This window comes from Rhododendron vialii, chromosome 5a, assembly GCF_030253575.1.
Source record: "Rhododendron vialii isolate Sample 1 chromosome 5a, ASM3025357v1".
Lineage (NCBI taxonomy): Eukaryota > Viridiplantae > Streptophyta > Magnoliopsida > Ericales > Ericaceae > Rhododendron > Rhododendron vialii.
The window spans coordinates 28,570,372-28,585,110 of record NC_080561.1 but is presented as its reverse complement, the minus strand read 5'-3'; the positions used below and the strand labels follow the sequence as shown (position 1 = coordinate 28,585,110).

General features: G+C 38.2%; 1 protein-coding gene across 1 annotated transcript; it reads right to left on the bottom strand.

Moving 5' to 3' along the window:
• Positions 1-4,887: 4,887 nt before the first annotated feature.
• On the bottom strand, positions 4,888-13,510 carry LOC131327318 (uncharacterized). Its single transcript, XM_058360422.1, has 6 exons — positions 13,269-13,510; positions 13,132-13,174; positions 12,951-13,031; positions 10,510-10,696; positions 6,345-6,612; positions 4,888-5,317 (listed from the first exon to the last, which is right to left on the bottom strand). Exons 1-6 carry the CDS (start codon positions 13,332-13,334, stop codon positions 5,111-5,113), a joined length of 852 nt encoding a protein of 283 aa, XP_058216405.1. The 5' UTR covers positions 13,335-13,510; the 3' UTR covers positions 4,888-5,110.
• Positions 13,511-14,739: the final 1,229 nt, after the last annotated feature.

Genomic DNA, 14,739 nt, shown 5'->3' with positions numbered 1-14,739 from the left:
GTAAATGTCTGAAGACACTGTGATCTGATCGTGGTGGCGAATACTTCTTGGGAGAGTTTAGGGACTATTTGTCAGCTGAAGGGATTACATCCCAGTTGTCAACTACAGGTATGCCACAATAAAATGGTGTAACAGAGAGAAAAAATATGACTCTTATGGATATGGTCAGATTATTAATGAGTTATTCAGATTTAGCAATTTCGTTTTGGGGACATGCACTAGAAACAGCAGCGTACATTCTTAACTTGATACCATCTAAGTCAGTACCATCTACACCCACAGAACTGTGGACTGGGCGCAAACCTAGTCTACAGCATGTTTAGGTTTGGGATAGTTCAGCACATGTACTGAATGAGAACGCAGATAAATTGAAATCAAAGACAAAAGTTTGCTTGTTTATGGGGTACCCTAGAGGAACGAAAGGTGGATTGTTATATAGTCTTACGGATAAGAAGGTCATTGTTAGCCCTAATGCCCGGTTCTTAAAAAAGGACTATGTAATAGAACACAAGCCCAGAAGCAAGATTGATCTAAAGAAATTGAGAGGAGAGGGACCGATAAAGACTTCTTCAAACACCAATAGTACAGGAGGTTACACTGCAAGAAAGAGTTGTTGATACACCGGTACCACATCGTAGTGGGAGGGTTGTTGTCCTACCCAATCGGTATACGTTCTTGGGAGAATCTTATGATATGATCCCTAAAGAACAACATGCTGAACTCTGCAACTACAATGAGGAACTAGAAGGTAAATATGCGAAATTTTGGCAAAAGGCTGTGAAATCTGCATCCACATAATGGAACCAAATGGATTCATAGCAAAGGGCCAAGAGCACGTGTAGTGCAAGCTTAAGGAGTCTATTCATGGACTCAAACAAACATCTAGATCTTGGAGCATCCGTTTTGATCACGCAATCAAGTTTTTTTTTATTTTGATCAATGTTCGGATGAGTCATGTGTGTACAAGAAGCGCAACGGAAAAGTGGTGGTGTTCCTGGTACTATATGTAAATGATATTTTGCTAATTGAAAACGATGTGGGAATGTTGTCTTCTGTAAAGGTGTAACTATCTAGCCAGTTCGATATGAAAGACTTGAGAAAAGCCGGTCACATCCTTGGGATTAAGCTTTATGTGAGATCGCAGGTATTGGATGTTGGGCTTATCATAAGCTATTTATATCAATGAGATCCTTGCTCGTTTTAGCATGCAGGATTCCAAGAAAGAGTTCCTCTCTTTTTAGACATGGAATCAACCTATCCAAGGATCAGTGTCGTAAGACACCTGCGGAGATGGAGAAGATGAAGGCAATTCCTTATGCCTTGACAGTAGAAAGCCTCATGTATGCTATGATGCGTACTAGACCTGATATTTGCTTTGCCATTAGCATAGTTAGCAGATTTCAGTCTAATCTAGGGCAAGAGCATTGGACTGCAGTGAAACATATACTCAAGTATCTGAAAAGAACTAGAGATCATATGTTGGTGTTCCAGTCAGATAGTCTGGTACCTCATGGGTACACAAACTCAGACTTTATGTCAGATAGGGATTCCAGAAAATCTACCTCGAGATATGTGTTTATCCTAGGAGGTGGAGTCATAAGTTGGAGGAGTATCAAGCAATTGTGCATTGATTGATTCCACCATGAAGGCCGAGTATGTGGTAGCTTCTTAAGCAGCCAAAGAGGCTGTTTGGCTTGAAAACTTCTTGATAGATCTAGAAGTGATTCCTTTAGTGTAATTAGCTATTACATCTATTGTGACAATATTGGTGGAATTGTTAACTCTAAGGAGCCATTGACTCATAAGAAGGAAAACACGTCGAGCGTAAGTATCACCTGATTCAATAGATCATTCAGTGAGGTGATGTAACTGTGTCCAAGATCGCATCAGTAAACAACCTAACAGTTCTTTTTACGTACAGCTTACAGGCTAAGACTTTTAATAGTCATGTAGAGAGAATATGATTGAGATGCGTGGCAGCATGACTTTGAGTCTGAATGGGAGTTTGTTAGGAGGTTATGTAAAAGTTATGATTTTATATGATGAATTAATATTGTTATGTATTAATTAGTTTTATCCTTTTTTGATGAGAATCTTTTATGGGTAATGTTTGCATAATATTATTGTATGTTGTGCATGTGTGTCTTTTATTTTATAAAGTAGATGATCTGGTGTGTAGAGTTCGGCTTATACACAGAAGATCAGATCATCAATTCTTGTGAAATATAAGATATGGTTCACAATCTTAAATGGAACTGAACACACCATCGGTAGGACTGTAGTACAATGTTTAGTAGGTCTGTCTTGACTACAGGGAACGATCTAGTTCTAACTCATTGTGCTAGTACACTTTGTGTGTATTGAACGGGACCACATTGAGGTAGTTGTCTTTATACTAACTTTATAAGACAATTGGAACCTCATGGTTATTATGAATGTTTATGCTCTGAATCCAAAAATAATTATTAGAGGTGTATATTTAATGTTGTTGACTTTGATTCATTAAAGAGTGAGATCTTTATACGGTCAATAGTCTCGATGAGTTGGGTAGCAATATTATGTATATGAAAACTATTAATTATTGATGGAATCACGTCACAATAGGGACTGATGATACCCCTTGAGTAAGCTTATAAGTTTCGATTATGTCAAACCATGCAGGTGGATATTTATATCCGACGTATTGAATAAGTTAAGCGGATAGTCTCAAGATTAGATGTTGATTAAGTGGGAGATTGTTAGTAATTTATTTTAATCAACAGGTATCTGTAATCTTAACGTGGGGAGATTAATAAGTATTTAATATCATGGAGCTCGTAATATAATTGAGATAAGGACAGGAGTGTTTATTATAATTCTGTAGTGGGGTGAATTATAATTAGTGAAATAAGAAATAAAATCCTGGTGGGATTAGGTTTTCTTATTTACACTGGGAGCCCAGACATATTACTCCTTGGGTCCCTATCGCAGCCCTATATATACACGTTATGTTCTCTAGGTCAGATTGATGTTTTTCTATTATTCACAAAAATAAAGGCAGTCTTAGAGAGAAAATACGATCACGAAAGAGTCCACACTCGGTTTGTGTTCTAGACGCGCGGGAAATACGATAGAAGATCGTAAGGTATGGTCAAGCAATATTCGTGGTTTATAGCAAGGCGTACTATAACAAGTTCAACCAGCATTCGTGTCGCAAGGAATTGAGGTAGAACCCTAATTCTGCTTTATAGGGTTTTATAATTTTTGTTGTCTAATCTATACGCGTCATTACTAGGTCTTAGGGATTCGGTTTCTCAACAAAATACTCCATCCGTCCCCTTTTTAAAGTCCAGTATTCCATTTTGGGTTGTCCCTTAATAAGTGTCCATTTTGTAAAGTTAGTACATTTTCATTTTGCCCCTAAAAGTAGATTCTATTTTGAAAAGTTAGTGAGTAAAAGTGTAATGATTATGTCTGCATATAGAATAAATAAGGAAAGTGAAGGTAAAAGTTGATGTAAAAGGTATAAGGACGATATTTTCTTAATAAGTTAAAATTACGAAATGAAACACTTAAAAAAGGACAGAGGGAGTACGATTTTTCTGAGATCTTATAGAAGCCATCTTGTGAAAATATTTTGTATTATGATCCCCCACCCCCAGCCAAGTCTGTTTAGCCCTTTGCGCCCAATACAATTCCTCCCTTTCCAGAAGCTCATCCAATTCTTGTCTAATTGTCAAGTCTTGGTTAATGAACTCAGCCCTTTCAGAAACTTGATACCCCATCCCAAGCGTAGACTGCAAGTCTTGCAGTTGACGCTTTCTACCATCAATTTCTTCCTTCAAAAAACCTATTGAAAGCCTTTTCCAATTTGCCAAGTGTTTCAGCCGCACCTTAGTCGCAAGACATTGGTATCTATACTATATATTACACAAAAGGGTGTATTAGTGAGGAAGAACGTGAGAGCAACACATGGCAAAACCTTTAATTTCTAGAATTTCAAATTATTATGCTTTTAAGTTAAATCAGCATTAATTTGAAGTGCCGAGATACAGTATCAGTTTTGCAAGTTTGTGTCCCTCTATGCTGAACATTTCTCCATATGTTTTTTGAGAGATCCCAGAGCCAAAGCTGGCCCTGGGCATAAGCCCATCAGGCAACTGCCTAAGGTCTCCGGTTTTGAGCCCAGAATTGGAGCCCCAAATATGTGAAATATATTAAATATTATGTATGTGTACCATTTTAAAACATAGCTAATGTAGCGCAGGGGCAAGGCGTGAGTGCATGGATTGTCGGGTTGCGTGTTCGATTCCTAGTGCGTTCAGTCTTTTGCCGCTGAGTTTTGAAAATCTGTAGGGAAAATGAAGCCTCGGCGTCTCGAACTCGGGACCTCCTGGTAGCAAAAGACGGTAGTATTACTTCACCACCGAACTATTAGGCTGCAACGTTTAATATATCACACAACTAAGAATTATACCAAAAAAGAGAGGCCCCATTTTCAAATCCTGTCTAGAGCCTTAGAAATCTCAGGATCGGGCCTACCCAAAACTTCGCAATAAAATAGTTTCCAATACAAAGAGACCAAAACACACAAATAGTCGCAAAGTCAACCGCTCATCTCTGCCTTCGACTATAGTAAGAACTATGCGCAAATGAATGAATCAACTTTGTTTGGTTTACATTTTAAAAAGTTATTTTGAATGTAATGAGTAAAAATGAGTGGAGAGAGATAGAGAGAAATTCATTGGAAACTGTGCCAAAAATAAAAAGTTACTCTAAAAAATGAAAACCAAGCGGAGTGTCCTCTGCCATACAGGGAATTGCATGTATAGGGAATCAAAGAAGAACTGATATAATCCAGGTTACAGAACATAGGGGATTCCGAAGGTAGCGTTTTTAAAAAATTGGAACAAATTGGACTAAAACTAGACCGCTTTCATAGGCCATCTTGCGGATTGTCGTTTGGATATATGTATGCCGAAAAAAAAACGAATGAATACAGTACATTTTCAATGAAGAACAGGCAAAGAATACATCTCTGGAAGTTTGAATGACAATCATGGGGCCAGAAAGTCCAGTCAGTGTTTTAACTTTTTAACTATGGTTATATGGAACCCGTTGATGACATGAATCACACCGTGACCGTGAACAAATAAAGCTTTAGTACAACAGCCAGAGCCAGCTGCAACAGAAAGATCCCAGCCACAATCAAGAACCACCTTTCACCAGCAGACTGGATGTGGTTCCGGAGATTGAGAGCAACAAAGGTCGCTGACATGAACCCCGCCACACCTGTAACTACCCATCTGAAAATTTCCAACGGAATAATGGAGAGACACTGCAACAAGAATCAAGGAAGAGAACTTTCAGTAGACAAAATTATGATAGATGGATCATAGGATTTCTGTGATCCGTTCAGATGCCTGGTTTCATTCTAGCCACTGCTTAAGTTAAATGCAGCCTGACGTATTTGAATTTGTGATATCACTCAAACTTTGAAGGATGTAAATATCATGCCATGTACCAGTACTTTGCAGGATACTTCTGCATGCACACTGGAAACACGCGTACCAACATCGTTTTCCTCATCGAAAATGCCTAGGGAACTGACCAAGAGTGCACACACTGTGCACAGACGGCACACAGGGCCCACTCCGGGCAGTAATCTGAATGAAAAATTTGAAGATTGGATGCACCTAAGCATATTGGCTTGAGTTCATTTTTCATGATACCCCTCGAAAAACTATTTTAAAATTATTCAAACAGCTCAGATTATCCGTGCATGACCCAGAGTGGGGGCCCCACGCGCCGTCTGTGCACGGTATGTGCATTCTTGGTCGGTTCCCATAGAAGCGTTCTTTCCTTATTTTATGTCGTACCCAAATGTACCCAGTATATACCCAAGCCAGACCCAACCAAAATAGTATTTCTTCCAAACAGAGCCAAAGTTAGATAGAGGGAACTTGTTCCAACACTTAGCATGCTTTTAGAATCAAACTTCGTTTAGTAGTTTCTATACTGCAATGGCATGAAACTCTATTTAGCGACTTTTTTTTTCCTTTTTTTTGCATTAAACTGTAGTTTGCAAAAGTCATTTAAACAATTCTTCCATGTGATTATCAAGATGGTAGTACATATAATGCATTCCTCCAAAATCATGAAAATGTATTTTCGTCAAAACGTAACCCAGCCTCGCTCCTGCCTAACTTTTTTGCATTTTGCTGTATCAACTACCAGTATCCATAACGGTGCTTCATAGCCCTTGAATAATATTCTAACCAAGTTTTACCATTTTTCAAAGACTTCTATAAGCATGAAAACCACACAAGCTATCAAAGGAGCGAAAGAGCAACGACAAAACTTACCAAAGCAGGAATGTACACAAAAAGCGAATAGCCATAGAGGCAGAAAAGCTGAACGAGACCAGAAGGGGCGGAGAAGTATTTGAGGATTATATACAAGCAGAGAGGAACAACAGCGACATAGCCATAGAACAAACCAGCAGACCAAGTCACCAAATTTATGTCATAGTTCCATTCTTTTTTCTGTATCTTGTGTGCCACGTAGGTAACAAATGTGCCAATTGAAGCAGCCACAAATATCAAGGTTGTGCAGATCCAGAATGGTCCATACCTTATCACAAAACCATAGGAAGTTCAGATAATATGCTAGTCATCACGATGCAATACAAAAGAAATTAAATACACCAATTAAGGAACATGTAGGCATGCTAAAGCTACCCCATTTATCAAAATTAGAAAGTAAAAAAACAAAAAAAACAAAATGAGTTACGAATCTTTCAAAAATGTTGGGAAGACGGTATACGACATAGCAAGATTTCTGAAATATCAAACCTCAAATGGAAGATTGTATCCAGTAACTTCTAATAATATGGAGATTCTCATAAAAGGGATAGAGACTATTCATGAAGCCTTTTCAGTTGCATAATATAACATACTACCCCACAACAAAACCGAGAAAACCATAGCAGATAAAACCTGAACCGGTGCATGTCAGCTCATAAAAGGAACACAGAATCTCCGTAATAGAAAAGACAAAAGTAAACTGAAGTATGTCATGAGAAAATCAGGAGGTAGCTTGGATCTCCACATTTATGCCATATGTTTCCCTTGAGGTTTTAATCCTCAATCTCATCAACAACACATACACTACAAGAAGTCATGGCAGTGACTCACATTTTGATGAACACTTTCGCCCAAACTCACCATCTCTCACAACTTCGTAGTACTTCAGTTGCATAAGCGAAGCCCCACAAAACTAGGATTTTTTTCAACGTCACAGTTTAGCCAAGTATACCGGTTACTCTTCCTTAAAGTACTTATATGATTCATACAAAATTAAAAATGGGACGCTGTAGATCTAGGTGAGGCAGCATTCTCATAAATCTAGGTCATCCATGTCATTGTTTGGGGGTAAATACACACATAATCATAGTAGTGCATTTTAAACTTTTTCAACTTACAACTTTAGAGTTTTAAACTAACCCGGTATTCATCCTAGAATCTAGATACATGTTTGGATTGATAAAATCTCTATAAAATTTCAGAACTAAAACTTACAAATTTCCGCAAATTTCCTTTCTCATATACAACTAAAAACAATATATTATGTTTTCTCATGAGCAAATTATTGGGTAATGTTTCACTCTATAGGTCCTTAAGAATTGCAAAGCACATTAACCTCTTCGGGTATTAGTTTTTTTTCCCTTTTTTTTTTCTTTTTTGAATGGCAAAAAAGAAATTTTATTAACCTTTGAAATTGTTACAAAGATTAATAGGATAAGGAGAGAACAAAGAGTCCAATCCAAGACCCAAGCACTTCATTGGCAAGAAGCCAACCAAGGTCACAACCAAAGGAAGCAAAGCTCCAACACCTAAAGGCCTAAAAGCTCAAATAAAAACAATTAATACAAATGTTTAAAATTCGGTCTAGGCGGCATCTAGGCGCTATGCCACCTTGATTAGGGGCCTAGGCGATGAATTGGGCGGCAGAACAATTAGTCAGCCGCTAGGCGGAATTAGTCGACGGGATTAATCAGAGAATTAGGCAGGATTAATGGGGCATTAACTACATACTTTTGCAAATCCAATGGGTTAAATGTTGAGCTAAAATACTATTAGGGTTTTAGAGTAGATTTAGCGTAACATATGCCTATACACAATACAATATAAACGATTTTAAATCTAAACCCTCCCTCCCTCCCTCCTTCCGTATGTAGTCACTTTTTTTTTCACCTGTTGTGAAATTATGTGTAATGTAGGCTCTATTTCCTCTGTTTGGATGTTATTTGATGTTTTGTTCCTACTTCTGTTGTTCTCCTTACTCAAAACTTGGAGAGGAGGGAGGAGAATATTTTTAAAAAATAAAAAAAGGGGGAAAACTGACTAATCTCTAGGCACCGATTATTCCCCAATTAATCGGCCTCACCCAACTAGCACCTAGCGAGTTTTAGGAGATTGCCTACACAGTTATCTTCAGACATTAAATGTTCCAACATAACTCCCTCTATGTGAACTAACCTCTAAGATTAGAAGCCTGGCCTAATGTTTCTCACTCAAAAGTTCACATCTCAACTCACAAGTCACAACCTCGTGAAATGGAGGTTTCTCCATCCACATGAGGAAAATTCATATGGTTTCAAATCCTTCTAACAAACATCTTACACATGCATGACATGAAAGGTAAATCCCATTGGCTGTCGCACCGTAAACATAACTTACAAGATTTCCACCCACTCCTTAAGGATATTCCTTTTACATCAATCCTCCGTTAAAACTAGATATTTGGCCAGAAAATATATGCATGGAGATACCCACATAAGCACGATAAGAGCACAGAAATGTTCGGAGGGGTGCATCGGTTTCTTAATCCAAATACCATTCGGTTGTTATCTGAACCAAGGAAAAGGGAAACAAAATTTAAACCAGTTGCTTCTTTCTCATAATGTTATCCAAAAGAATTCCAACCCATTATGCATCATCCAAGCCACATAGTTGCATTAAGCTCATTTTGAAGGAACAACTTTTTATTTCATATTGATCTTCCTCACAAAAGTACCTTTTTTATCTCATTCTCACAACAGCATTTACAAGTTAAACTAGATCCCCCAACCTCCTTATACATCCCCCAAAAAATAAATATAAGATAAAAGAACACCTTATCAATACACACTTTAAGTAACCTAACTAAGATTGGGTAGCATGGACAGTTGTGGCAATTTGAAATCTCCAACATCCACAAAACCCTCCCTCACCACCAACAGGAGCATCAAATTGTATTAGATCATACTATTTTGACCTCAAGCAGTACTAGTATTCATAATTGCTGCTTCATCACGATAAACTTGACACTGTTGTGCACGAACAGTTGAAAATTGGGTACTGAGTCCATAACGCAAATGAGAAAAAGAATTGAAAAGAACTAACTTCTGAAGGACTATTTTTTGAACTCCAAACAGCCACTTTAGTATTTCGCAGTTGCGTTTGAAGGCTACATGCCAATTCAAACTGTTGGGTTTCTGGCAACCACTGCGCACGCGCACACACACACTGGAGATGCTCTTAGGCATGCGCTATAGGGGGCTAGGTTACCTTGTGGCACCCGAAAAGAACACGAGTGCCTCCATGGATAAGGCACACAACCAATAGGAGTGTGGAATTGACCTCTTTTAACAATTACTCATATACCGTTGTTAAGGTAACTACAATAAATGATCTCTGAAGATTGGTTTTGAATGTTCTTCTTTTCTGCCCTTTTGATCAGGAACAATAAAGAAACAACATTAACAGAGAACAAAGAAATTACAAGAGAGTTGCTTTGAGTGCCCTTTTACTACTCATACCCATTTTTTGGTTCTAGTTGGCACAAAGAGCCAAATCCTGGAACCTATTTTCCTTCAAGTGCAATACTAACAAACCATGCCAAACCTACAATCCCCTAATAACTAGTTTCAAAAGGAATATAAAACGCAATTAAAAAGGAAGACTATATCATTATCAAAGACCAAACATTTGGTACAAACATACATGTGCATTGTAGACAAATAATCTCCATGTCCACATGATTATTTTATGGTGATGGAGAATCTGGTTGCTACACTGGTGCTTCTGTAACTCGCCCTTTATTATTGGCAAGAGTTACTCTTCATTAAAGATAGTAAACCAGACCAGGGATGAAAAAGAGTTTCAGGACACCACCACAGCAAGACCAACATCTTTCACAAGACTAGGCACAAGATATTCTAGTTTAGCAATCTAAGTTTGGGTAGCTGTTAATGGACTGACATATTCACAATAGGAAAACAAGCTGCAGTTAAGAGGACCAGATCATGTCAATTAAATTTCAATGAGGCAGTAACAAGATCTATGAAGCAATAGCGGTAATCACACTCATAAATAAAACCTTCGTAAAGGAACTTGCAGAAATAAGATAAATTTTTCCCACAGGAAAACAGGAAATTTACTCACTCCACACTAGTTACTATGTACAGATTTAGGAGCAACAACTTACAAATCTGGATTGCTTGCAGTTTTTTCGGAGAAGCTACCTCTGAATGGAATAAGAGAATCCTTAATCCTCTCTACAACATCTGACGTGTCAACATCAAAGTAAGGCTTGTAATAAGCAAGTGAGAATATTTGAAACCAACCACTTGACTGCGGCTCATCAGAACCTGATACGGGTTTCGAGAATGTATCTGCACCAATTTATACACCAATGGATGGACAATATTCTTTTGCTCTTTTATAAGAAAAGACAGTTTGAAAAGGGACGAATGTCATGCATCAACAAGAGAGAGGTAGATATTTTCCAAAAAAATGGGAGACTAGGGGTGGCAACAAAAGACTCGAACCCTTTCCATTGAATACAAAATGAAATAACCTACAGCCGGAGCATTAAAACGTCACTTATATTCTTCAAGGTTGTTTCTGCATTTTCAACTAATGAAATTACACTGGAGATCGAGAGGCTTAAATGAGAGGTAATCAACTTAAGAGACAAATCAAATTATTTCAACAAACAAGAAATTCAATAAGAACCCCTAAATCTTTGAACTCATTAAATCTATGAAAACCTAAACGCCATCAAACTCTAAAACAGTGTGATAAAAATCGGCCTAGGTGGCCGATTAATCGGTGCCTAGGCATTCGCGGTACCCCGCCACTGCGCCTAGCCTAGGCAATTGTCTAGGTGCTGGGCCAATTAATTGGCTGCTGGGCAGGATTAATCGGCAATTAATCGGCTAGGTGGCTATGCGGGATTACAAAGGCTAGGCAGGGCAAGGCGGGTAGGCGATGTGATTTAAGAAAATAAGGGTTTTAGTGTCGTGGTAATTAATATGAGGGAGACTTAGTTTTACTATGACATATATACATTTCCAGTCTACCTAGTTCCCTTACACAATCGGAAAATTGGAGAATATATTGGAAAAATAGAAAATGGAAAATCCGCAAATGTCTAGGCACCGATGAATCGGCCTAAGCGCTAGGCGGTGCCCGGCCGCCCGACTACTGCCTAGCGACTTTTAGAACCTTCCTCTGAAATATGCTCTACTAAAAGGTCCTACGCAAGTGGAAGCAAGTACCTACTTACACTATAAAAGCATTCTCCACATTTAAAACCTCTCAAAACCATAGTGATAGATGTAGTTGCGTATTCCCCAAATATCTAACATGATTGCACAGTTGGTATTTCTTTTTGAAGATTTTTTGATGATATAGTTGGTATTACTTGAGCTAGATGAAGTCATGAGTTTAACCTTTTCGTGTGCAAGTAATTTGGATAATGCTGACACAGTGACACCTAGATCTAGCTCAAGCTACGAAAATGCTGACAAATTTCCATATCACAAACTGCAATCAAATAAAATACCATATAAGAAAACAAATCCACGTACTTTTTGGCAAACCAAAAGCAACTACTTTAAGTTGGTGTAAAAAAATAATATATAGAAATATATTTTGAGGGTTTTGAAAATGCACGGATTCCCGTAGGGAACATATAAAGTGGAACAGAGGGAGTAGAACATTCTTTGTTTCAACTTCGTAACTTACATACATAGTGATAGAGAGCACAAATGCCATGAACCAGCTAAGTCATTCACACAAACCCAATTTACCTTTTAGTGAAATCACACTGAGTATATCCAATAATAGGCTACAAGAAACAAGTAACTCGTTCTAAGCTCAACGCTCGATAAACATTGGCGTTACCTAATCACAAACTTCAGAAAGGGAAAACCTCACTATGCACAAAGAATCAATAAAAAAATTCATTTCTCCAAAACCAAATTGCCCAAGATATTAGGGCACCACCGGATGGAGGTGGGGTTCAATTGAGGATATTTTATGCTTTATTTCATAAAAAATTCAAGAGATACAGACATATTAGCTAGTAAAGGTAGAGTGGAAGATGGATTAGAAGTAGAAGAGATGTACTTTGTTAAGATCCTTGAATAACTACAATCCTCAACACGAAGCACTTCAAATCACTCCTGTTAACTACTTGTTCCAAATCCAGGGTGGGTTGATAACCCACAGCAGAAGGAATTCTACACAATAAGGCGGATATTTCGGATCCCGCTTGGACAAAACGGAAGATATTGTCGATAAATTCTCGGACAATTGAACCTTCTTGAACTGTTTCTTTTTTAAGAACCAAAAAGATTTGTGCCAAAACATAATGTTCATAACTTCCCTCTAGACCTAGCTGCTATTGAAGCTCACATGTATTGTATCCAAACACGAAGCACTTCAAATCACTCCTATTAACTACTTGTTCCAAATCCATATGAAGCTCCCCATCGCAAGGTCAAAATCGATATGCTACGTTATCAAATCTAAGTGGACGCTAAATCCCATTCAATAACAAGTCAAAAAAATCCTTCGTTTGACATTTACATGTATTGTATGCAAACATAGCCTAAATGCATGCAAGTAAGGTATAATTACCGTCTGCGTCTCGAGGAGGTCCCGAGCCGCGAGAGATCTTGCCCTGCGCTCCTGAAGGGGGAAACGTCTGAAGACTCGAATCTGTAAACAACGACAACAACAAAAAAAGGAACGATTGCTTCAAAAAAAAAAAAACGAAAACGCGAAAATTAATATGCAGAGACAACAGATTCGATTGAACCTGTGAAGTTGACGGCGACGTGAGCCGGAGAATCCGAGACCGCCTGCGAAATTAAGACAGAGACAGAGCGAATCAGAGAGGGTAAGAGTGCAGATCTGGAGGACTAAGGAGGGTAATTTAGGGATTTGAGGGATTACGGGGACGGATCCGGAGACTTTCTGGTTATCAATCGTCGTGTATTTGCCAACACCGGACGACATCATCTTTCGCAAACCTTTGTTGATTTCGCCGGTGAAGAAGATTCAGAAGAAGAAGACCACCGCCAGCTGGAGCTTTCTCTCTCCTCTCTCTCTCTCTCTCTCTCTCTTCGCTTGTTCTTCGCTAATCAACCTTTAGCTCCCTTCACCTCGTCTATATTTATTTGTCTTTTTTTGTTTTCTTCTTGAAAACATTTTGTTAGCTAACTTATTAAAAACTATTCACTGAATTAATTGGAACAAAATAGTTCTAAAGAGAATTCTAGGCAGCATTTTTTTATGTTTGGACGAAAATACCTTTTGGATTGGGGTAGTATTCTACTCTGTTGGTGCCCCCGAAAAGGATTAAAAACTATACTTTATTGAGAAAAGGACTTGGCTTTCCTCCGGTCTCCTTCGGGACTGCACTCTCAAATTGGCCTTACTTTCGGGCTTCTCTCGAGCATTCAAAGATGATTAGAATCGTTCATTTTTTGGAAGAAGTCAATTACACAAGGCGCGCAACAAATTAAGAATCATGTTGATTGGTTATATATGATTTCGAGGTCCGTTTATCTGGAGACAAATGGAAAAAATTGGTCTGAATTCAGTATGTTAAAGTTATTTTTTCCAAGATAAATAGACCCTAAAGTCATATGAATCGATATGCTACGGTCTAAAAAATGAACGATTCAGATCCTCTTTGGATGCTTGAGAAGAGACCAGAAATAGGATCAACCCAGGGTGCCTTAAGCCAAGTCATTTTGTGGTGTTCAGTCTAGTTTGTGCTAAACTTGACGAATATCTAGGACTCAATCTCACCGTCTACTTGAGAGAAGTCCAATTAAAACTAACTCCCCCATAAGACTTGATAGCACCTGAAAAATGAGGGAGCTAACCCCTAAATTGCTGACCGTCACCACCAGGCCAACCCTTAAGGTTGAGGAGCGATATCTTTATTGTCTCTCTCTTATATTTTTTTTTTGGGTTAAAGTATGTTTATTGCACATCTATTTTCTATCGCCTGAAAATTGGCACCTTTCGGGCTTCTTAATAGGAGATTTGGACTTATTCAAAAAAAAAAAAGAGATTTGGACGTACTCAAAAAAAAAAAGGAGATTTGGAAAACCTTGCTGGGATCCGGGGACGCTACCAAGCGTCCCCTGCCAAGCAGCAAACGGCACCGTTTGATCATGCAAAAGGGACGTTGGGATTTCTGCTGTGTGTTGGTTTTATTGTTTGTTTGATTTGCTTCAACACGTTATACTAATTTTTTATTTCTATGGGGCTCATTACGAATCCTACAAATTTGGTTCAAACAGCAACTTATTCTTAAATAATTTTTTATGGATTCTTGAAAAAAATTAACTCAATCCAATATCGATTAGGGCTGTTTCAAAATTCACAGAGAGTTTCAGAATTCGTAGAGCGC

Excerpts from the sequence above, each read along its gene's own strand:
- LOC131327318 (XM_058360422.1), bottom strand. The coding sequence starts at position 13,334 with ATGATGTCGTCCGGTGTTGGCAAATACACGACGATTGATAACCAGAAA. Across the intron at positions 10,697-12,950 it reads ACCTCCTCGAGACGCAGACG|ATACATTCTCGAAACCCGTA; the intron begins GTAATTATACCT and ends AAATTGGTGCAG. Across the intron at positions 5,318-6,344 it reads TTGTGTACATTCCTGCTTTG|TGTCTCTCCATTATTCCGTT; the intron begins GTAAGTTTTGTC and ends TTCTTGTTGCAG.